This window comes from Folsomia candida, unplaced genomic scaffold (assembly GCF_002217175.1).
Source record: "Folsomia candida strain VU population unplaced genomic scaffold, ASM221717v1 Fcan01_Sc008, whole genome shotgun sequence".
Classification (NCBI taxonomy): domain Eukaryota; kingdom Metazoa; phylum Arthropoda; class Collembola; order Entomobryomorpha; family Isotomidae; genus Folsomia; species Folsomia candida.
Window position 1 is genome coordinate 5,556,560 of NW_019091200.1, and position 20,961 is coordinate 5,577,520.

The window sequence follows — 20,961 nt, forward strand, 5'->3', positions numbered from 1 at the left end:
TATATACATCCATCCATGCGCATATGTTATCGAATAACAGGTTGCAGACTGTTTGTTTATGGATCCAAATCTGCAACTTACTTATTGGAATGCAATAACAATGGCATACGGGCGATGAGATAAAAAAGCGCTTGGTTTTCCTAACGTGTAATTATTACTGCTGCTATGTCACATGGTCAATAACGATGAAGTGGACCAGGATAAGAGGGCATTTAATATTCTGTATTGTTCAATAAAGACAAGAAATGTCCTTGAAACTCGAATTTAAATGAAAACAGTGTGTCATTTGCTATTTATTTTGCACTGGATGAGTTAAGTGGCTTGCAGATTATTTGTTGGTCACGCTCATCCTCAGGCTCATGACTGAATGGATTGCAGATTCAAGTGCAATTTTACGTATGTATGTATGTATTTATTTAAACCGATTGAATATCTGTTTGTTAAGGAAAAAGTTATAATTATTATAAGTGCTTAAGTACGTAATACTTATCTGGGGGTGAATGGGCAGATGCGTAGTACATGAAATATTATGGGACATATCAATACATTACATTACATAAATGTATGTTAACAAGTAATCAGCGAGGTATTGTCAATTGTTTTTTGCATGAAAAATCTTGGATGAAGGTTATTGTGTAGCACAAAAAATGACTTTACAGCAGTGTGAAAGATTGTTGTAATGACTATTAATTTACTTTGAGAATACATTATTGTGCCGGGTTTTAGTATGTACTATGAATGAATAATAGACACCGGCTTCTGAGTCATTATATTGATTGTCAAAGTCAAAGTCATAGAATCCAAGCGTATAAATAATTAAAGTGAGGCTAAATTAATTCAAATGACGAGGATATTAACTTTCAAGTGATTATTTGACTTGAGGATAGGCCTGGTATTAATACTAAAGCCTGTTAAAGCGCAACTGGCATGTTTTTTTGATTATATAACAGAATTGTTTAAAATTCGACAAATTTGTTATCAGAATCAGCTAATGTTGAATTTTATTGAGGGCAAGAAACATTCCACCCTTCGGTTTGAGTGAGTTTTCATTCGTATATTTCATCGGGATCAGCGTTTTCTGTGAAGGTTCGATTCTGAAATTATGGACCAAATGGGAAATTGCGACTTTCACTTCTGTCAGAGCAAATCTCATCCCTGCAAAAATATTGTTATTTTACAGCAAATGACTATTTTTGCCAGCCGAGTATTTATAATTTTAAATAACCGATGCAATTTCTGGGTCCAGCGCCAAACGGGAGGTACGCATACTGGTTGATCTTGGCCTTATTCTCCATCGAAAATCTCTCCGGGTCAAATTTTTCAGGTTCTGGGAAATATTCTGGGTCTTGATGAAGTCCAGCAATGTTAACTTGAATGGAACCCCCTTTTTTGAGGACGTAGTCAGTCCCAGGCACTTGGTAATCTTGCGTCGACGTTCTTTCTGTTATACCCGCAGGTGGGTAGACTCGCAGCGTTTCTGGGACCAACATGAAATATACATATATGTAAATGAGCATCTCTTTTCTGAATTTTACAACAATAACTAATAATTTTGTCCCGCTCTTACCACTGATAACCATATCCAGATAAGTCATTTTGTGAATCGACTCGTAGCTAAATTCGCCCCCATTATCTTCCAATACGGTTTCCACTTCCTCCCTCAACTTGTCCTGGACATCTTGATTTAACGCGAGTGCATACGCGCAGAACAGCAGAAGAGATTGCGTCGTGTCGAATCCAGCGAGGACAAAGAGCACGCAATTCGCCACGATCCCGGTGTCATCCAGCATGTCGCCGGAAGTAGAAGCTTTGCCGACGCTCTTGATTTCGGCATCCTTCTCAAAAGTGGACAATTCACCCTCCTCCGCCTTCAACTTGTCCTCCCTCGCCTCCAACATCAACTGAATGAAATCGTTCCTCTTCTCGTTCTTCTCTTGACGGTCATGAATCGAACCTTTTATCGCGGAGGAGAAAAAGTCTTGCATTTCCATGTCAAAAATAGAGAAACCCAGCAAGTTTGCCAGCTTGGGGGCAAGCACTATCACCAACATGTGGATCATATCCTTCGCCCCGAACCTCAGCCTCAATTTGTCCCCCATCTTTTCAAACACGGAGGGATCCTTCTCTTCAAAGGCTTTCGAATTCATGCTACAAACTGCGGAGGCAATCACGTCCATGGCGAATTTTGAGTAGCCGGTGGACAAGTCCATCTCATTCGTTGTTGTCGTTTCGTCCTCGATAAACTTGACCAGCTTTTTCCCACTTTGGTCAAATAGAGCGAAGAGACGTTTTATCTTGCCCGTTGTAAAAGCAGGACTCAACTTTGACCTTAGTGCCTTCCACTGGTCGCCCTTTAGTACGAGGAGCATTTTGGCGAAAAGGTAGTCGTTCTTGGGTGTTGGTATGTGACCTGCACGGTCGACAAAGTGGTCGAAATCCTTTACCAAGACGGACTTTATGATGTCTGGGTCGAGAATGAGGAGTTTGGTGATGCCAAAATCAGATCCGCCGGCGACCTACGTACAATTTCAGATACTGAGATAAATACACACAGTATAGATTGTACTAAATTACGTAAAGATTTATGGGCATTCATTTTAAGTGTCAAATAAAATTGAAACAAATCTATTTTTGCTTTCAATTTACCATGTTTTGAATTTAGATTGAGAGAGTTTTGAGATTGTATAGATTAATATGCATTAATCTTGGAAATACTCGCTTAATGTTTTTTTAATACAGATGTAGCCTCAGTACCTTAGCGTTCAGAGATTTCAACCGATTGTACGTGCGAGTGAAATTTTGGATAAAACTGACGCCGGTAAAAGCGTTGAGGATGAAGCTGTACGTCACATTACCGCGATAAGGGACCCCCTTCGACTCAAACTGGCGTCGAGTTCTCTCCTCGAGAATATAAAGGAGAGCGATTAAAAGGGCCAAAATGGCCAAAATTATGGCGAAAATGCTCATTTTGTGCGAGAAAAAGATGTATTAATCAACATGTTCACAAAGGCGATGCAGTAATCATACTGGGAGAGTTGTTATATGTAAAAATTTGCAATAACAACAAAAACAGCAAGTTATGTAAGCAATGACGACCTTCCAGATGATAGTGACGTAATTCCATGGGTATGCAGAGCAAATAATGACTTATCTCACATTTGTTGTATGCAATAAAGTATGTAAACGTGGGTGGTAGAGAGATGCTGGTGTATGTACGTTTGTTATGCTGGACGAGAAATCTACTTGTACATAAACATAACATTTGACATGACATTGGAAAAAAAGAAGATTATTTGTTTATGTTACTGACATTAGCATGTGTGCTTCATCGTTATGATTGACTTTTCTGGTGTTAAAATGATGTTACGTAATTCTGAGGAGGACAACCCTTCACCGACAGAATCACCGATCTTGATGCCCTTTGGATATGTTGTAGTCCTAGGTGAGTCTAGTAAAAGTGAAGGAGGATTTCATTCCATGGCCCCATTTGCGCCCGCCACACCCACTCAAAGAGGAATCTTATGCCAAACTGGTCGCATTAAAAAATTCACCAAAAATCCATTTTTAGTGATAATTTGATAATTTTTGCACCTTTTTGATCCCAGATGGTTGTTTTATCGTATCCGACATGAATTTCAATTTTTTGAATTTTTTGAATATTTTCGAAAATTTCGTAGATTTCGAAAAAATCAAAATTTCAAAAAAGTTGAGTTTGCTATTGGATATGATAAAGCAACTATCTAGGGTCACAAAAATGCTTAAATTGTGAAAATCCGACCAAAATTGGATTTTTGGTGATTTTTTTAATGAACCAAAACAGGGTATTTTCGCACCTTTGAGTGGGTGTGGCGGGCGCAAATGGGGCCATTGAATGAAATCCTTCTTCACTTTTGCTAGACTCACCTAGGACTACAACATATCCAAAGGGCATCAAGATCGGTGATTCTGTCGGTGAAGGGTTGTCCTCCTGAGTGCAAACTTTTGGGGTTAAACAAATGTCCTTGAATCTATTATGAGAATTACTTACTTACTTGATAAATTGCATATGCTCATTTTTTATTACTAACACATTTGGGCTTAAAAAGCATTAAAATAGAACAAGACGAAAGCAATTCACCATTAGAAGCTTTATTTTTAGACTTATAGAACACCATCTTCAATCATTTTTTTCGTAATTTCGACCAGTCTCTCCTTAATTCGGGCATTGCTTCCAGCATCGGAACACAATTCTGCCAATGTTCCCGCTACGTCTTGTCCTTCTTCCATGTCCTCCATGTCGCCGACTTTTGTCTCCTTCAGCATAATTGGGATGTCCAGCATGGCGGTATAATAGCCGAGAAACTTGGCCCGATGGAACCGAAATCGGAGAGAGTCCATGCAAAATCCAGGCAGCGTTGGTGTCCGCAATTTTTTGCAGACGCTGTTGAACGTGTCATGATAAAGGTGGAGGAGGTTGTCGAGTTGTGACCTTTCCAGCCGAGCACAGACGTGGGTAACGTAGGAGAGATCGTTGACAAGGCATGTCTCTTGGACGAGTTGAAGGTCGACGAGGACGATTTCGAGAGGTTTTCCGGTCACTGGGTCATAACGGAAAAGCATGTTGTTGATCCAGCAGTCACCGTGACATATGATTCGCCAGGGTTCTGAAAAAAATTGCGAAAAACTAGTTTATAAGTTGCTCCACGGATTACTACTTATAATTAATATAGATTTGTTATGATAAAATAGCACAGCAAAAAACATGATTTCTTTGATTTCTAGTACGCTTGAAATTAATATGAAGAGAATTAATTAAGCTGTCATATTTTACTTGGGGTTCGGCAATGAATTAGGAATTGGGGGTTAGAGGTTACGCAAAGCATATTCAGTAATTTGGCGAAATTGCTTTTCGCATAAAATTGCAGTGTTTTTACATTGGACATAAATTTAATTATGTAGAGTCCGTTAGAATTAATTTTGCAAAATACTAATTTTCATTTGGAGTTTTTCTAATTTTCTCAAACGCCATAAATATTTCCAATTTTAAGATTTAATGTGTACATACATATGTAAGTTAATTAGTGGATTGTACAATTGTACTACATCGACTATTTGACCGATACTTACCAGGATTTTCTGCATCCCTCCCAAATTTTTCCTGATCTGGTTCCTTAATCCGAAACCGTTTCTCCATCCCTTCCGCCGTACAAATTCCCAACAGCAGTTTCGCCGTAGCATCGACGTGTTCCTTGAAACGATCTGCTGCCACGGAGCAGTCATTTCCAAGACCAAATTCCTTATCAAACATATCCTTCGCTTGTGCCAAACTGGACAACATTACTTTATTCCAACCGATAATGCTTTTCTCTGTCTTATTGGACTTCAAAAATGAAAATTTTCCAGTGATATCGGCTTCCACTTGGGAACGATATGCCCAACTGAGGCCGTGTACTCTGGCTAAGGCGGAGATAAGAAGGTTCATGTGGTCCATGTCGAGAGGTTGGAGTCGATTCGCCATTCGGAATCCGTCCGTTTTTCTGAGGTCATTTAAAATTATAAAGTTGTCCAGGGAGTTGATCGGACCGGCTGAGAGTCGATTTTTACCTGGTAATTGATATTCTTTATTTTAGTAAAATTACAATCCCAGGTTTTCATGTGAATTTACGCGAGGTTAAATTTGATACGGTCTTTTATTGTGCATCGTCGTCGATGACGAAATAATTCTAATTAAATAAATCATAATAAACCCACGCTGACCTTCTTCAGATTGAAAATTGATGCATTGACCGTGCACGAATTTTGCATAGGGCAGCTTAACAGCTTCGTCTTTATCAGGACCAAACACTTCTCTCTGTAATCGCTGCAATTCCGGTATCCACTTTGAATACACTTCACACTCCCTGAAAAACATGTTGCTCTTGTTGGCAAATTCCTGACGCTTTGGATGACTCGGATAACATTTTATCAGCAGGTGACGTTTAGTTCCGTCCGATAAGGTAACGTCAACGGAGTAAATGACGCTCATGTAATTATCGCCCGGTTTGGTGCCGAGGGTGGCAGAGTGGGAAATTATTTCCGGTACGGGAGCACCGTTTGCTTCACTTTCTAGTGCATTTTGCACAAATTCTTTGGTAATAATTTCATTAAAACTTAAATTCTGTTCACAATTCATTGTGTTTCAGATAATTGAGAAACAAAACAAATGGAACAGTTTATGTGTGCCTAATTGAATTGTTGTTTCGCAAATTTGTAAAGTTTCTTATATGTATAGGTAATTAAAATGTATTCAATAAGTTTATGCTTAAAAGTGCTACAGGTTTAACGGGGCATTATAGTTTGCTCTGGCCGCTCTATCAGCCAATACAGTCCCTCGCTCAATATTTTTCCGTATGTTGACAACATGCATAATTTTTTGCACAGCTTTTTTACCTTGTCATTCTTATACCGAGATTAAATGTGCACTCAAAAATGTGGAATTTGTTGAATTACAACTAGTGATAGTTGCGCAACAAGAAAATAAGGCCCTTTGAGGAATTGATATGCTACTTTTATTTATATTAATCAATTAATCTCGAGAAAAACAAAATTTTGATGGAAATTGATTTTCGGCATTTAATATAAATAAAAGTAGCATATCAATTCCTCAAAGGGCCTTATTTTCTTGTTGCGCAACTATCACTAGTTGTAATTCAACAAATTCCACATTTTTGAGTGCACATTTAATCTCGGAATTAGAATGACCAGGTCAAGATTTTGCATTTTTTCATGATTCGTCTCAACTTGTCATAGAGTATGCGTGGTGGGAAGCCACCACCACACATACTCTTCCCACTGGAAACCACTAAAAACATAAACAATGCCAGATGATATTTGCAGTTTTTTGCAAAAAATTCAAAATTCCCACCGAAACTTGTGAACTTTTTACCCCACCGAGTTCATCAGTTTCGCCACTATGTGATTTATGAGGATTGGTTTAACATAAAATATAGTCAACTCTTAATGATTGCACAACTTAACTGGTTGAAATAATATATGTACATATAGTACTCTAATAAAGCTGATCATGAAATGACATTTTCAGTTCATACATTTTCCATGCAACTTTGTCAACTCAAAAATGTGGTTACAGTTGACTCAATTGATGCATAAATAAAGAGATACGGAAAATTTGGTGCAAAATATTCTATTAATTTCAAGTGTTCAATCATTTATTTATATTAGATCTGCATAAATACGAACACGTAATGTAATGCATGTAGCTAAATCAAAACAGTCAACAGTTAACCACACTACAATTTGTTGAAGGTAAATACAAAGAAATCATTTCAAATCATGGGCTAAATTCGCAATTTCTAAGATTCGCTAATTTCAAGTACATTAAAAAATTAAATCCGTGTGAATATTTATTGCTTTAAAACATGAGCGAATGCGAATTGACACTGCTAAAGCTTCTCCTCCGAAATAACACCCCTGACCTTAATCTTGTTACCGACCAAGCTGCCCCCACCGAAAACACGGACACTCCCACAAAACAGAATAGCACGATGAAAAAGATAGTTGTTCCACTGCTAGCTTCACCACTCCCTAATCTCCCTGATTTCCCAGTATTTTGTTGACTTAAGGTGGTCACGTTACATAACATGATCGACTGGGCTATACGGTCAAAACTCCAGGTTTTTAGAAATGCGATTTTTCTGGTGAAATTCGCATAAATTGTGAAATTTCTTCCGCGAGGGGTCGTACTGCAGTTGAACTCGTCAAAGAGCTGGATGCAATTCAAATTCGTCTTAATGGAAGACGTTTGTCCGTCCCATTCATCGTTGAGATTTAGACAGGCGTTTTGGGAAAGATTCAGATTTTTGAAATGCCCTAAAGATTAAGAATATTATAATTTTGTGAGTCAATTTTTTAAGGATCGATTTTTCACAGATCACATAATTCATACCGTTAAATAGGGCGTCATCCTCATCGAATATGGTGACTGTACTGTTGTTCGTAATATTATTTTGCGTCCCGTTAGAAGATTCCACTTTGGTCTCATTATGACAATCGTAGCCACACAAACTTATAGAAACGGCTTGATTATCGTGCCCCACCCAAAATCGTAGGTCGTCATATTTCGGCGAACCGGGCCGTAACTGGGCGAATGTCCCATTTTCGACACAGTTCCAAGTATGGTGAAGCTCAATGCAGAAATTTCCATGAACTTGGAGAGAAGAAATGCGACGTTTGAGGTGTAAAGGGACGAGGGTACAAGAGTTCGCGGTGAGGTTCATGGTGACGTGGGATCCTAAAATGCATAAGATACGTCGATTAGATAAGTCACATTTAATTACTTACATATAAGTCTTGTGAACACGCTGAACAACAATTGGTCAATTTCACGCTATTCTAGTTGGCGTATTGTACATCACCGAATTTGTGAATTTCATTGCGATAGTTTTTGCATAATTGTTGCCAACAATTTTCCTAGTAAATATTACGTTTTTTTACATACCAATCCACCAATACCAATAATTTCACTTAATTTTCAGCCAAAACTTATCTATCTAGATCTATATTTATTACCTCTTCGTTGTAAGTCATCGTACAGAGTTATCAGATACTGCGTCCCGTTATTCTGTCCCTTCACCTTGTTCTCAAACGATCTCGGGTCACACCGTGGATAACAGGGTCCTAACGAGTTGATATTATCGTTAAGCCCGTTCCAGTGGGAGAGGTCGTAGTGGACCGGCGTTCCTGGGGCGATGAGGACATATTCGCCTTCGCAGTTGTCCGATTTATATAAATTGACGCAATTTCCGTGCGAATTTATGGAGGAAATGTCGTTTTTTACGGTGTAGTGGAGGGAGGAAGAGTTGGCGCAATTGGAAATATCCACGGTAAGGTTGGCTCCTAATTTAATAAATATTTTGTAGCATAGATTTTTATCGGTCTTATTTAATTATTAATGATTACCGTTAAAATATCGTTGTGCAAATACAGTAACTTTGTTTTGGAGAGAATTTGTATTTACAGTAATTGATACATAGAAGCTGCAAAAAAATAATAAAGTTGCGAAAACAGACTGGTAAAATTTAACGTGTGACATGTTATAATTAACGAATTGTCCAAGCCTTCGTGTCTTTGAGTTAACTGCAGTTAACTAACTAAGGTTTTGATCAAATTATGCAAATGAGTTAGAATTTGATACTGTATGACACCATTAACACAGATTTTTTGTAACTTTTGTAACTGAGCTTTAACTTTATCTTACTATGAACTTTATCTGAAATTCGCTGTAAAGGTCGCGTGTTTCCAGTAATTTTATGATTACTGCGGAATATATAGATGCTTTAGAATTGCACACATGCAAATGAAAGATGCATAGATTTCAGCATCAGATTAACCAGAGGACTTTTTTTTGCTATGGACCCCCTTAAACATTTGTATTTAAATTTTGATAAATTATAATATTAGCTAGTGAAGTATGTTCAAACGATGCAAAAAATGTCTGTTAAAAAAATCCACAGGTCAAGGGTACCTCTGAGGGACCCATCATATCCTTTACACATATCCCTTCGTTGTGGGCCAACCAGAAGTCGTAAAAATATGGGGTTTGGATATTTTTTATCTAAATACGATTGTCTAAAACGAACTTCAGTAAGGAGCTGCTAGGTGACCTTTTTCACCTAAAGTTTGACCTCTATAAAAATTAAGTTTCACAGTTTATAAGCATGCCAATTTTACCGCAATACATGTAAATTTAAAAGGTAAAACTTTAGGTCAAAAAGGTCACGTAGCAGCTCCTTACTGAAGTTCGTTTTAGACAATCGTATTTAGATAAAAAATATCCAAACCCCATATTTTTACGACTTCTGGTTGTCCCACAATGAAGGGATATGTGTAAAAGATATGATGGGTCCCTCAGAGGTACCCTTGACATACGGATTTTTTTAACACGCATTTTTGGCATTGTTTGGACGTACTTCACTAGCTAATATTACAATTTATCAAAATTTAAATACAAATGTTTCCGGGGGTCCATAGCAAAAAAAAGTCCTCACCAGAATTCCGTATTTATGTCAATGAATATACGTGCATACTATGCGTACACATTTGTATTTATAACATGATAGATCACGAATTTGATTATTCCCAACGGAAAAAAGATGAAAAATTGTACTGATACATTTATTTTATTGTATTAAAATATGTGTAACAAAATTGCATGAAAAATATACTTATTCCAGGCTTTTATTTTTGCAAGCATAAAAATCAATTATGGGTGATTGCCAAAATAATGCAAATGAAAATAAGATCGACAAAAATCAAACAGATTTATTTCACATTAAACAATTTCCTTATAAATTTACATATTGTTGAAAGTCAATTTATGCAGTGTGAGCCAAAACGCCCAACCTTTCCGACAACTTTGTGCTCCTACCTTTACGCGCTTCCCTCTCATTGATCAACACTTTCGCTAGTTTCTTGTCCCTTGGATTAGTTGATTTCAACGCGGCGATGATAAGCATTAAATTAAAGACGTCTCGCTGCGCGTTACTTCCGCCGATGGGTGTGATAACGTTTCGAATGGGTTCCAACAATTCGACAACGTTTACATACTTTTCGTCCCGGAAATCTAAAAAAGCTTGCAATATCTTGCTCCCCACGGTGGGATGGTCTACTAGTTCACCATTTTGAGAAGAATACGTTTCCAAAAGTTCGCTAGCCAGAGAATTTCCACTGGAACCGGAAGTGGTAAAAGCCATTATTGTGTGAGCGTCGTTAAAAGTGGTGACATGTTTGGTGCAGTGAAGGCTGCAAATATTGGACGCGGTTTGGCACGTTTTTCGCCCGCGGAGGGAGGAGGGGTTGAGCATATTTAGACGCCAGAGAAGGGACGAGCAATCCACCATGTCCAACATGGATTTTGAGGTGGTAGCTCTGCGGAATTTGTTGGATATTAAATTATTACATAATTGTTCGTTGGGAAGTTTTTGGTGGTTCAGATAATATCTTATACAAACGAAATCGTCTAAATATTCGGTTACCTCGTGAGTAATTGTTCCTCCAAAATCTGCGCTGCCTCTTCATAATTCTCATTCTCTACATGGTACAGGGCGACATGCCAGTAATTATGGCACGCGAGGTAGTTACACCTCTCCCAGTCTGACAGGGTACCCTCCATGAAGGAAATTCCATCTGAAGTCCTTCCCCCCATTTCGAACACGTGTGCAAGAGCGTGGGTGGACCAGCCGTCGAACCGATTTTCCTCCAATCCTTTCCTCGCGTATTGTTCTGCACGCTCGAAGTGATTGTTCTCCTCGAGGCCGAAGGCGTAAAATCCGTACAGATAACTACAAAATGTGTAATAATTATTATAATTAGTATAATAAGTATTGAACACTTTTTTGTCCCGTCGCATAGTGTGCTTACAGTAAATGAGTAAATATGTACATAAAATTCATTAAAATTATCGAAAAGCTGCAACGTGACACTGCTACCAACGCTATCAAACTTCCCTGAAAAAATACTTCGCCAGCAGAATTTCGCCAATTGATTTGAATTAATTGATGTAAAAAATATAGTGTAAAAATGATTGATGTATGAATTTTTCTATTAGCTCGATAAAAAGATTTGTACAAATATAAAAATGCATAATTAGAAAGTCAAAAGCTTATTTTACAAGAAAACATTTCGTATGTAAATCTTTAGATTGGACTCTAATTTCCTCCGAAGGGCAAGTTTGCCCATTTCTATAATAATAACCTATTATTGATAAGATTTCTCACATAAATAAATACCGTCGTTGAAACCGCTGTATAGGAGGCTCCTATTAGGAGCCTAATCCAATGCTGTAGGAATAGCAGATGCGCCCTATGGAAGTTTCAACGACGATATTTAACACATACACACAATATTAGTTTACCAGAAAAACTCCATAAAAACCTATCGCAATGCGGATAATTTTTAAAAATCTCAAGTCACCTTTTCATCGGGGGTCGCTTTGCCTCCCACTCGGGAAGTACGCGTGCCACGGAGTCCATGATTTGGGGCGAATCTCCAAGGTAAAAATAAGTGTCGTGAGCCCTACAAGATTGACAATAGGGGCTTACAAACGACTCCTTTTAATAAAATTTTCAAGAGAAATTGAAGGATTATCCTTTAATAAAACTACAATGCCTCAATGGATTTTTTAGTATATAAAAATGTGATGAAATACATTTAAATGTCGGGTTTGTAAACCCTTAATCATCAATTAACATTTAATAGGAATACATTCGAAGGGCGTGAAGGTCGGTGGGCCACTCCAACAGGATGTCCTCCCAGACACGTGCAGCGGAAGAGGGTGACCCTTGCGCCCAAAGGGAGACTGCCTTCACGTGCAGTGCTTCCCTTTCAGATAAGGACTTATTTCCTCTCTGCTCGTCACTCAGGTTGAGGAGGGAATCGTACTCGGTTTTTAACGTGGGGGTCAAATTTATCGTGTCGGACGTTCCGAGAAGTTGTAAACCGATAGAGAACGCTTTTCCTAAAACTGGAGTAACAAATTTTACAAAATTGAAAATTATAAATCTAAAAATTTCAGGGAAACGAAACTTTTTTTTTTACATATGTTTACTAACCAAAATTAGGGTCTGCGTTACCCAACTCTTCTAAGGTGGTCTCCAATCCTCCCATTTGGGGGTCATCGTACCACCCGACGTACTGCGATAATTTTGAATTTAAATTTTTCCTTCCGTTTTTAGAAATTTTACAAAGACTACTACCTGACTTAAACATGAATCATACAATTTCGCAGCCTCGTTGGACGCTGTGGTTAAAACGAGTCCTTCGTCTTTCCAGGCCTGTCAAGCATTTACGCCGTTATTGTATATTACAATTTTTATTATAGGGAATCTAATTTAGTGAGAATATAATGGTAATGAATGCATCAGTATTACCTGACAGTCTCGCAATTCTTCGTTCCTCATCTTGTCTCAATTTTTAAATAATTTTAATAATGTTGTTGTATTTTTTTCATAAACACTACTTACACGTGGAAAATAAAAAAAAACAGCAGGTGTCTGGAAACACAGTGCGATTTGTATTGTACATAATATGTGTACAAACACTTCTGCAATCCAGTAGATACGGTTCGTATCATACGAATATGGAATCTGCAAGTCGATGCAATAACAAATCAAACGCCGGCTGCATTACAGATTATATGATCACAAAAGTCAAATCAAGAATTTTCAGTCAACTTTTGCGAAATCTGTAAATTGATTTATCTCCACATTAAATTAGCTTGAAATATTTGTGCGTCTTTTTAAGTCTGAAGGAATTAAAATAGGTAATGATGAAACTTTCATCATGAAAGTGAAATATTATTAGATGTCAACTTTACAAATATTTATAATAATCCCCCGACTTCCAACCTTATTTTATAAGCTGAATGAAGTGATACAATTCTAATTTCATGTATTTATGCCTCAGCAACACTGGCTAAATTGGGGGACGGCAGCCCTGTACCAATTAGACGAATAATTAAATATTTACAACGTTACTATTATTAAATTAAGACGACATTTATATGTAATGATTATCGGCTATTTTTATTAAACTGCATAGGTAAATCGTTTATCGACATTGTGCAAATGACGATTGCTCATCTTTGTCGCTCTTTACCTTGTGATATTATATTGATTAACATTGATAATCGAGTATGAATGCAAACTTGTCTGTCAACATAGGAATTCATTCTTGTGAGCGAGTCAATGTTTTTATGTTTCTTTTTCATCAGCTAATTCAGCGTCAAAACTAATTCAATCTTTAACTGACAACTTTATTTAAAAGTGCATTTTTATTGCAATTTTTTATGCAATTATTTACATAATACTGGCAAAAATAATTCTTGTGTGACAAACTAGTCAACATTTTGTTTTAAGATTCCATCAAATTTCCATACTCTTTCACAACATCAATCATCCCTTGAGCCATTTTTGTCGATTTTACTGGATTATTCGCAATCCAGGCGTTCATGATTCGGTTGAATCCTTCCACCATCTCTTCCGGCGTTGTTCCGCCCATATTCTCAAAATCCAATTCCTTTAAAGCTCCAATCATCGCGAAGAAATTCAGGTTGGATAAATAACCGTAGTATGCCCGGCTCTTATAGTCACTGAAGAGTTCCTAATTACCAGAATATTCATGCACTTACACAAGAATTTAGTAGTAATTGTCTTATAATATATGTAAACCGGTTGAAAAATTGTACCTCAAAGGTATTCGGGCACTTTTTATTGAAGCGGGTCAACGTGCCAGAAAAAGTGCTGTGATAATGCGTCAACAAATCTTTCAAGTGCTCCCGTCTGACTTCTGACTTGACGCTGGTATGCAAAAAATAGGTAACATCGACGCACGGAGAAGTGAACCTGGTGATCTACGCACAAAGTTAGTAAGTCCCAATATTAAAATCGCAATTCGCGTATTTACCTGCAGATCTACAAACATGTGCTCCTTAATGACCATCTTTCCATCCGAATTTGTATCAATTTTGAACAACATGTTATTATTCCAGCAATCGCCATGATTCACTAAAACGACCTTGTCCTCAGGGCTCACGGCCAAACATTTCATAACGCCTGTGAACGTGTGTCCAATCATGGCTGTTATTTTGGTCGCAGTTTCCTTCGCATCGGGTAATGAGACACCCTGCAGAAAATGTGCAGTGTTTATGTCAAAACAGGTTGCATTTCAATCGATTCTAATCAACTCACCTTCAAAATTGTCAGGCAGGTGTTGAGCCCATTGTCAAACATCCCCTTGACGAAAGGATTATCTTCGGTCATCAGAGGTTCATGACATACAAGGTTCCACTTTGACAGAAATGCATCCCTCCCCCCACATTCGTCCACCATTGAGTGAGTAACGGCATGGAATCGGGCAAGATTTCCGAGAACGTGCCTTTAAAAAATTATCAAAATTCATAAGCATTTAGATTCTTTGTTTGCAATTGCCCTTTGCCCACAAAATTAGTCTTGTCTGTATACATGTTCATTAAAAATTTACAAAATTTACTTGGCAGTTTCCAGATCTTGTAACTCTTCCTTCGAAAGCATGACAAATTCATCGTCCAAAACGTGATTCTCCAGCACAACCATGTTCTCATCCCCGTAAAGACACGCTGGGAAAAAGTGTAGTAAATCCTTACACCTTTTAAACAAATAACATTAAATTATTTATGTAGCTCTTAACGCATTTTTAATTAAATTAATATTTTGTATTAACTCACCCTTCAAATTTTGCACAAAACTCTCTACAAGCTGGTAAAAATTTGTTGAAAAATTCCGACTCTTTGTCCATGATTTTCATATCTCTCGACGCCTTCGTAAAGAGTTCACTATTCGTGAACTTTTTGACGAAAAGATTTTTCGGTTTTTTAGTGGCATCTTTAAAATTGATGGTGACATAGACTGTCGCAGTGGCCATATGCTCCCCTTTCAACTCTGGGGGGTGGACCATCGTAATAGTGTCGATCTCATCCTTTATTCCGTGATCGCTCAGAATGGACGCGAATTTCTCCTGCATTTCGGTCGGCACATCTTCAACAATAGCGACGGTAGGGTTAGGTGTCATTTTGTCAAAGTTGTAAAAATATTCCAAGTTCGTGCGACCCAAAAATTGAGAAACTTTCAGCGATTTTCAGACAAATTTTGTTACTGCCACTCGAGCCGGATCTTAAATACGACTGATGAACAAAGCCCTGATGTACCCAGAGATAATACTTCAAGTTGATTCGTGATTCATCATCACATCGGCACCGAACATAAATGTGTATAGCACCGACGTATGTACATCACAATAATTGGTTGCTCTTACGTATTTACAATGTTAATTGGCCTTGACTTTTTGTTACTACTTTAACAGTGGTAAAGCTACATAGAGCTAGATTTGTATTTACATTGGACTGGATATAACATGACCATGAACTGAACCATTCTTGTTATACGGCATTGAATGCTTGGGGCACATGGCACTTGCTGCTAGAAATAGCGTGCATGCCCATTTATGGTAATATTGAGATACTTGTGTATTTGGCTACCTAATTTCAGGTCGTATGGCAGATGAGAAAGTGGCATAAGTTTATACGAACGTTTACAAAACTCGGAATTTTATCGGATCGGTTCGGTATAATACCGAACCGAATTGTTTTGGTTATTTGGATTATACAAAAATTGGCCTTCCATGCACTTTGTAGCATTATCCGAGTCCGAATGTCCAACTCCAGGCAAGGCAAGAAATGAGAGATCGCATGAAATTGATTATATGCATGTACATACGGTGCGAGTCGATAAACTGAAGTACGGACGGACTAGTAACTCGCATCGAACCAGAATTCATACCATAAATGACAATAACTTTATCATAACCATTTCTTCCAACAAATTCGCAAAAAATTACTCACACATTGAACCGGGGATGTACAATCAGATGAACGAATTTGTCACCACACGCACACAACAACCACTATCGTCTGTATATTGCTCACCGAATCAACGCTGATCTAGACAGAGCATGAATTCTTATGTAAAAAAAAAATAATAAACTTGTTTGAAAAAATTTGTGACATCTTTGTTCAACTAATGTCATTTGACGTAGAACTATTTTCTCTGCAAAGTAAAAGTACATAACGAAATACAATTTAATTTAACTCAGCTAAGAAGTTCCTGATATTTAAATTTTAAATACTTGATGTATTATTTTTTGGAAAATTATAATTTGTGCAACTATGTCATTGTCGTATGATTTTATTACACATGCTAGTAATGAAACAATTCAAATTGTGCTTGTCCATAGCAAACTGATGACAAAACTTTTAAGTTGCGACCAGAATATCATTCAGGTCAAACAACTTTGTTTATTTATTTGTAGGAAATTATGCATGCAAAGAGATCAGGAGGAGCAACATGTAGCTGCATTTATTACCAGTTTATGACATCCCATGGTGAGGGGTGTGTTAGCCGTAAAGTAAAATACGTGTTGTTTCATGAGGTTCATTATCCATTTGTTCACATGGTGTAGCGGTTATCACTCCTGTCTAACACACAGGCGGTCCCAGGTTCGATCCCTGGTGTGAACAATTTTGCATCTTTTCTTAAAAAAGTTGACGACTTTTATTTTTTTGTATACAGTAATTTTTTTATATGACTGTTAATGTCCCATGTCGGACATAATTGGTCTGGAAGAAACCTGGCAAATGTCAATAAAGGTTCTTTTTTTACCAAGATACAATACAATCCATTATTTGGCAAGTAATAATAATTTGGTAACGCTAAATAAGTCATTTGCACTAATTAAGTAAGAATTGAGAAATATTTCAATTTGTGACTTTGATTAAATTGGAGTGCATTAGAGAAACGTGCTCGAGAAGCAAGCGTCTAATGCATGGCTAAATCCTTAAATCATCACATATTAATAACGGTGTAGTTTCATTCAATAGTTGATGACATGACTTGTGCTAATTGCTTATTTGTAAATCTTGCATCAAGTCGTAAACGGTGCGATATGCTTGTAGATATTTATGAAGGATATAATTATCTAAAATGTGTAACACCTGGTTAATGATAAAATCCTGTACTTAATCGAAAATAAAAATTGTAAAATAATTAATTACTTATTTTCACGATGTGTAACAAAAAGGCAGGGGGACAAGCTCGTGAAAATAATATGCGGCCATGTTTACATAAGATGCCGCATCATTTATGACCATTATTGCTCTTTGGAAAAAGTGGTGGCCCTTAAAAGGGCCGTTGGGTTGTAGTTGTTGTTTTGTGACGACAGTTTAGGCACGTTCTCCACGGATTCGACGAGCGAGTTGGATGTCCTTGGGCATGATGGTGACCCGCTTGGCGTGGATGGCGCACAAGTTGGTGTCCTCAAAGAGACCAACCAAGTAGGCCTCGGACGCCTCCTGCAAAGCCATGACGGCGGAGGATTGGAATCGGAGATCCGTCTTGAAATCCTGAGCGATTTCTCGCACAAGTCGTTGGAAGGGGAGCTTACGGATGAGAAGCTCAGTGCTCTTCTGGTAACGACGGATTTCTCGTAGGGCGACGGTTCCGGGCCTGTAACGATGGGGTTTCTTGACACCTCCGGTCGCAGGGGCACTCTTCCTGGCAGCCTTGGTGGCGAGCTGCTTGCGGGGGGCTTTCCCTCCAGTGGATTTACGAGCAGTTTGCTTGGTTCGAGCCATTGTTTTTGTTTGTGGATTGGAGTTGTTCTCAAGAGAAAGATGAGACAGCGAGTGATGAAGTTTTCCGTTTGAGCTGCTGGTTTTATAGAGAAGGGCTGAGTTCTGAGCGAGAAAGAGGATTGGCTGAAAGTAAGCAGTGAAAGCCCGCTCGCTCCTCAGAACTCAAGAGGTCTGCTCCGCAACTCAGCCAGTTGGTATAAATTCAAGCTCGATTCCAACAAAGTTCATCACAAGCTTCTCACATCTCGCTCTGAGAACAACTCTCCAAGTTCAAATACAACCAACTACTAATCAACATGTCTGGCCGTGGCAAGGGAGGAAAGGTGAAGGGAAAGGCAAAGTCCCGATCCAGCCGTGCAGGACTCCAGTTCCCAGTGGGTCGTATCCATCGTCTTTTGAGGAAGGGGAATTACGCCGAGCGAGTGGGTGCGGGTGCCCCGGTCTACTTGGCTGCCGTCATGGAGTACTTGGCCGCTGAAGTCCTCGAGTTGGCTGGAAACGCTGCCCGAGACAACAAAAAGACCAGGATCATCCCCCGTCACCTCCAACTCGCCATCCGAAACGACGAGGAGTTGAACAAGCTGCTCTCCGGGGTCACCATCGCCCAGGGAGGTGTCCTTCCCAACATCCAAGCCGTCCTTCTCCCCAAGAAGACGGAAAAGAAGTCCGCCTAATCAGCTTTCACAAATCTACACGCTCAAAACCCAACGGCCCTTTTAAGGGCCACCACATTTTCCAAAGAGCTCGAAAAATCCAGTACCGACATAATTATGACTTTATGACCATGCACTTTTTTCGTTCATATGCTTCATCAATTATTTTCATGCGGTTATTAGTTGAGAAATTAATAACAAAATAGTGCGGTTAGTTAATGGTGTAAAACAAGATGAAACGGGTCATTCATTATTTTTCCTTCATTTTCAGAGCATTTACTGTTTATACAATCGAAATCACTGATTTCAAATCAGGAATCTCATCCTCTTCAAATGCATACGATGAATAATAATGCTCCTTCATAGCTTAGTTATGATATGATTGACTTCGATTCCGGCTCGTGCATAATAACCTAATCCGAATAATACTCGTTGTTTTACGCAGGATTTTCAGCATTTTAGAAATACATACATGTAGATTTTATAAATATATATCGCAATCTCTCATCAAAATTTCATATAATTACATATTTGTATGTACTGACTGATTGCAGATTGTGACTAGCACGACAAAATTGAATAGTGTAATAAATTTTTATAAGAAATAAACTAAAATTATGTTCAGCTTATTTTGACAAAGCCGAGTCGAAATTCAATTTCAATTTTATGAGTTGAATAAATAGTGTTTACATAATCATGATAATCCAACTACTCGACTGCATTTGATTTTGATCCTAGTTTTTAGCAACATTACACAATCTCAATTTTATGTCAGTAATATGTATGACTGCAGCGTATCAATAAATTGTGCAATATGATCAATGAATAACTGAGAATGAAAATAAATGCAAGTAACTTTTTTTTTAGCTCTTTGGAAAAAGTGGTGGCCCTTAAAAGGGCCGTTGGGGTTTTTTTATGGGAGCCGGAGCCGGTCAGGTCATCGTCTACTTGGAAGAGGTGTATTTGGTGACAGCCTTGGTGCCCTCAGAGACGGCGTGTTTGGCGAGTTCTCCTGGGAGGAGGAGTCGGACGGCCGTCTGGATTTCCCGAGAGGTGATGGTTGACCTCTTGTTGTAGTGGGCCAGGCGAGAGGACTCGGAGGCGATTCGCTCGAAGATGTCGTTGACGAACGAGTTCATGATGGACATGGCCTTGGAGGAGACGCCAGTGTCAGGGTGGACCTGCTTGAGAACCTTGTAGATGTACACGGCGTAGGACTCCTTCCTCTTGCGGTGTCGCTTCTTCCCGTCCCCCTTTGGCAAGTTCTTGGACTTGGACACGGCCTTCTTCCCCGCAGCTTTCCCTCCAGTTTTTGGTGGCATCTTGCAAAGTTGTAGTTTGAGATCTGCTTTTGGTGAATTCAGAAAATTGAATGATGATGGGACGGAGACACGACGAAGCTTTTATATGCGGAGGCTGAGTTGTGAGCTGAGTCGTGGAGAACTCAACGGAGTTGCGGGAATGGAGGGAAAATCTTGGGTTCAGTTGCCGAGAGAATTCCTGAGTTCTCACTTGCGAGGGAACTCGAGTGGAGGGAAGAGAGAGGAGGAAAAAGTCTACCCGGTTCACCAACGTCCGCTCTCGCTCTCAAGGTGTATATAACCAATCTCATTTCACTCATTCTGCATCACTCGACTTATTTTAGCTTTTACAAGTCTAAACTACTTCTCATCAAATCATTTCAAAATGACTGGTCGTGGCAAGGGAGGAAAGGGACTCGGCAAAGGAGGCGCCAAGAGACATCGTAAAGTCTTACGTGATAACATCCAGGGAATCACCAAGCCTGCTATCCGTCGTCTTGCTCGTCGTGGGGGTGTCAAACGTATCTCTGGTCTTATCTATGAAGAGACCCGTGGAGTCCTCAAGGTCTTCCTTGAAAATGTCATCCGAGACGCCGTCACCTACACCGAGCACGCCAAGAGGAAGACGGTCACCGCCATGGACGTCGTCTATGCCCTCAAGCGACAAGGCCGCACCCTCTACGGATTCGGCGGTTAAACTGATCTCGTCCCTTCATCAAGCCCACCTTATCAACATCTTATAACCCAACGGCCCTTTTAAGGGCCACCACATTTTCCTAAGAGCTATAAATTAATCAATCTACGTAAT

General features: G+C 38.8%; 9 protein-coding genes and 1 non-coding gene across 10 annotated transcripts; 3 read left to right on the forward strand and 7 right to left on the reverse strand.

The window, feature by feature from the left end:
- Positions 1-390: 390 nt before the first annotated feature.
- Positions 391-3,095, reverse strand: LOC110853467 (cytochrome P450 9e2). Its single transcript, XM_022101736.2, has 4 exons — positions 2,755-3,095; positions 1,568-2,516; positions 1,226-1,477; positions 391-1,155 (listed from the first exon to the last, which is right to left on the reverse strand). Exons 1-4 carry the CDS (start codon positions 2,965-2,967, stop codon positions 989-991), a joined length of 1,581 nt encoding a protein of 526 aa, XP_021957428.1. The 5' UTR covers positions 2,968-3,095; the 3' UTR covers positions 391-988.
- Positions 3,096-4,027: 932 nt separating this feature from the next.
- Positions 4,028-6,424, reverse strand: LOC110853468. The gene is made up of 3 exons (XM_022101737.2): positions 5,737-6,424; positions 5,107-5,583; positions 4,028-4,643 (listed from the first exon to the last, which is right to left on the reverse strand). The coding sequence occupies exons 1-3, from the start codon at positions 6,149-6,151 to the stop codon at positions 4,141-4,143; spliced, it is 1,395 nt and encodes a 464-aa protein (XP_021957429.1). The 5' UTR covers positions 6,152-6,424; the 3' UTR covers positions 4,028-4,140.
- Positions 6,425-7,146: 722 nt separating this feature from the next.
- On the reverse strand, positions 7,147-9,239 carry LOC110853437. The gene is made up of 4 exons (XM_022101704.2): positions 8,938-9,239; positions 8,548-8,874; positions 7,925-8,269; positions 7,147-7,848 (listed from the first exon to the last, which is right to left on the reverse strand). The coding sequence occupies exons 1-4, from the start codon at positions 9,068-9,070 to the stop codon at positions 7,391-7,393; spliced, it is 1,263 nt and encodes a 420-aa protein (XP_021957396.1). The 5' UTR covers positions 9,071-9,239; the 3' UTR covers positions 7,147-7,390.
- A 1,035-nt stretch (positions 9,240-10,274) lies between these two features.
- On the reverse strand, positions 10,275-13,629 carry LOC110853353 (tetratricopeptide repeat protein 38). Its single transcript, XM_022101617.2, has 7 exons — positions 12,906-13,629; positions 12,732-12,809; positions 12,588-12,669; positions 12,241-12,499; positions 11,950-12,051; positions 11,013-11,318; positions 10,275-10,905 (listed from the first exon to the last, which is right to left on the reverse strand). The coding sequence occupies exons 1-7, from the start codon at positions 12,933-12,935 to the stop codon at positions 10,353-10,355; spliced, it is 1,410 nt and encodes a 469-aa protein (XP_021957309.1). The 5' UTR covers positions 12,936-13,629; the 3' UTR covers positions 10,275-10,352.
- Positions 13,630-13,768: 139 nt separating this feature from the next.
- On the reverse strand, positions 13,769-15,707 carry LOC110853285. The gene is made up of 6 exons (XM_022101537.2): positions 15,239-15,707; positions 15,025-15,159; positions 14,724-14,910; positions 14,440-14,658; positions 14,222-14,386; positions 13,769-14,136 (listed from the first exon to the last, which is right to left on the reverse strand). Exons 1-6 carry the CDS (start codon positions 15,580-15,582, stop codon positions 13,888-13,890), a joined length of 1,299 nt encoding a protein of 432 aa, XP_021957229.1. The 5' UTR covers positions 15,583-15,707; the 3' UTR covers positions 13,769-13,887.
- A 1,306-nt stretch (positions 15,708-17,013) lies between these two features.
- On the forward strand, positions 17,014-17,086 carry Trnav-aac. Its single transcript has one exon. It is a non-coding gene; the product is annotated as a tRNA-Val (tRNA).
- A 649-nt stretch (positions 17,087-17,735) lies between these two features.
- LOC110853209 (histone H3) lies at positions 17,736-18,268 on the reverse strand. The gene has a single exon (XM_022101458.2). The coding sequence runs from the start codon at positions 18,197-18,199 to the stop codon at positions 17,789-17,791; it is 411 nt and encodes a 136-aa protein (XP_021957150.1). The 5' UTR covers positions 18,200-18,268; the 3' UTR covers positions 17,736-17,788.
- A 148-nt stretch (positions 18,269-18,416) lies between these two features.
- Positions 18,417-18,928, forward strand: LOC110853364 (histone H2A). Its single transcript, XM_022101627.2, has one exon. The coding sequence runs from the start codon at positions 18,496-18,498 to the stop codon at positions 18,871-18,873; it is 378 nt and encodes a 125-aa protein (XP_021957319.1). The 5' UTR covers positions 18,417-18,495; the 3' UTR covers positions 18,874-18,928.
- Positions 18,929-19,733: 805 nt separating this feature from the next.
- Positions 19,734-20,239, reverse strand: LOC110853367 (histone H2B.3-like). Its single transcript, XM_022101630.2, has one exon. The coding sequence runs from the start codon at positions 20,172-20,174 to the stop codon at positions 19,797-19,799; it is 378 nt and encodes a 125-aa protein (XP_021957322.1). The 5' UTR covers positions 20,175-20,239; the 3' UTR covers positions 19,734-19,796.
- A 226-nt stretch (positions 20,240-20,465) lies between these two features.
- LOC110853368 (histone H4) lies at positions 20,466-20,922 on the forward strand. The gene has a single exon (XM_022101631.2). The coding sequence runs from the start codon at positions 20,539-20,541 to the stop codon at positions 20,848-20,850; it is 312 nt and encodes a 103-aa protein (XP_021957323.1). The 5' UTR covers positions 20,466-20,538; the 3' UTR covers positions 20,851-20,922.
- Positions 20,923-20,961: the final 39 nt, after the last annotated feature.

Excerpts from the sequence above, each read along its gene's own strand:
- LOC110853467 (XM_022101736.2), bottom strand. The coding sequence starts at position 2,967 with ATGAGCATTTTCGCCATAATTTTGGCCATTTTGGCCCTTTTAATCGCT. Across the intron at positions 1,478-1,567 it reads TCTGGATATGGTTATCAGTG|AAACGCTGCGAGTCTACCCA; the intron begins GTAAGAGCGGGA and ends TGTTGGTCCCAG. Across the intron at positions 1,156-1,225 it reads TGGACCCAGAAATTGCATCG|GGATGAGATTTGCTCTGACA; the intron begins GTTATTTAAAAT and ends ATATTTTTGCAG.
- LOC110853468 (XM_022101737.2), bottom strand. The coding sequence starts at position 6,151 with ATGAATTGTGAACAGAATTTAAGTTTTAATGAAATTATTACCAAAGAA. Across the intron at positions 5,584-5,736 it reads CAATTTTCAATCTGAAGAAG|GTAAAAATCGACTCTCAGCC; the intron begins GTCAGCGTGGGT and ends ATCAATTACCAG. Across the intron at positions 4,644-5,106 it reads GAGGGATGCAGAAAATCCTG|AACCCTGGCGAATCATATGT; the intron begins GTAAGTATCGGT and ends AATTTTTTTCAG.
- LOC110853437 (XM_022101704.2), bottom strand. The coding sequence starts at position 9,070 with ATGTCACACGTTAAATTTTACCAGTCTGTTTTCGCAACTTTATTATTT. Across the intron at positions 8,875-8,937 it reads TGCACAACGATATTTTAACG|GAGCCAACCTTACCGTGGAT; the intron begins GTAATCATTAAT and ends TTATTAAATTAG. Across the intron at positions 8,270-8,547 it reads CGATGACTTACAACGAAGAG|GATCCCACGTCACCATGAAC; the intron begins GTAATAAATATA and ends TATGCATTTTAG.
- LOC110853353 (XM_022101617.2), bottom strand. The coding sequence starts at position 12,935 with ATGAGGAACGAAGAATTGCGAGACTGTCAG. Across the intron at positions 12,670-12,731 it reads ATGATTCATGTTTAAGTCAG|TACGTCGGGTGGTACGATGA; the intron begins GTAGTAGTCTTT and ends AAATTATCGCAG. Across the intron at positions 12,052-12,240 it reads GACCTTCACGCCCTTCGAAT|GGCTCACGACACTTATTTTT; the intron begins GTATTCCTATTA and ends TCAATCTTGTAG.
- LOC110853285 (XM_022101537.2), bottom strand. The coding sequence starts at position 15,582 with ATGACACCTAACCCTACCGTCGCTATTGTTGAAGATGTGCCGACCGAA. Across the intron at positions 15,160-15,238 it reads TTTTGTGCAAAATTTGAAGG|GTGTAAGGATTTACTACACT; the intron begins GTGAGTTAATAC and ends TTTGTTTAAAAG. Across the intron at positions 14,659-14,723 it reads CCTGCCTGACAATTTTGAAG|GGTGTCTCATTACCCGATGC; the intron begins GTGAGTTGATTA and ends CATTTTCTGCAG.
- LOC110853209 (XM_022101458.2), bottom strand. The coding sequence starts at position 18,199 with ATGGCTCGAACCAAGCAAACTGCTCGTAAATCCACTGGAGGGAAAGCC.
- LOC110853364 (XM_022101627.2), top strand. The coding sequence starts at position 18,496 with ATGTCTGGCCGTGGCAAGGGAGGAAAGGTGAAGGGAAAGGCAAAGTCC.
- LOC110853367 (XM_022101630.2), bottom strand. The coding sequence starts at position 20,174 with ATGCCACCAAAAACTGGAGGGAAAGCTGCGGGGAAGAAGGCCGTGTCC.
- LOC110853368 (XM_022101631.2), top strand. The coding sequence starts at position 20,539 with ATGACTGGTCGTGGCAAGGGAGGAAAGGGACTCGGCAAAGGAGGCGCC.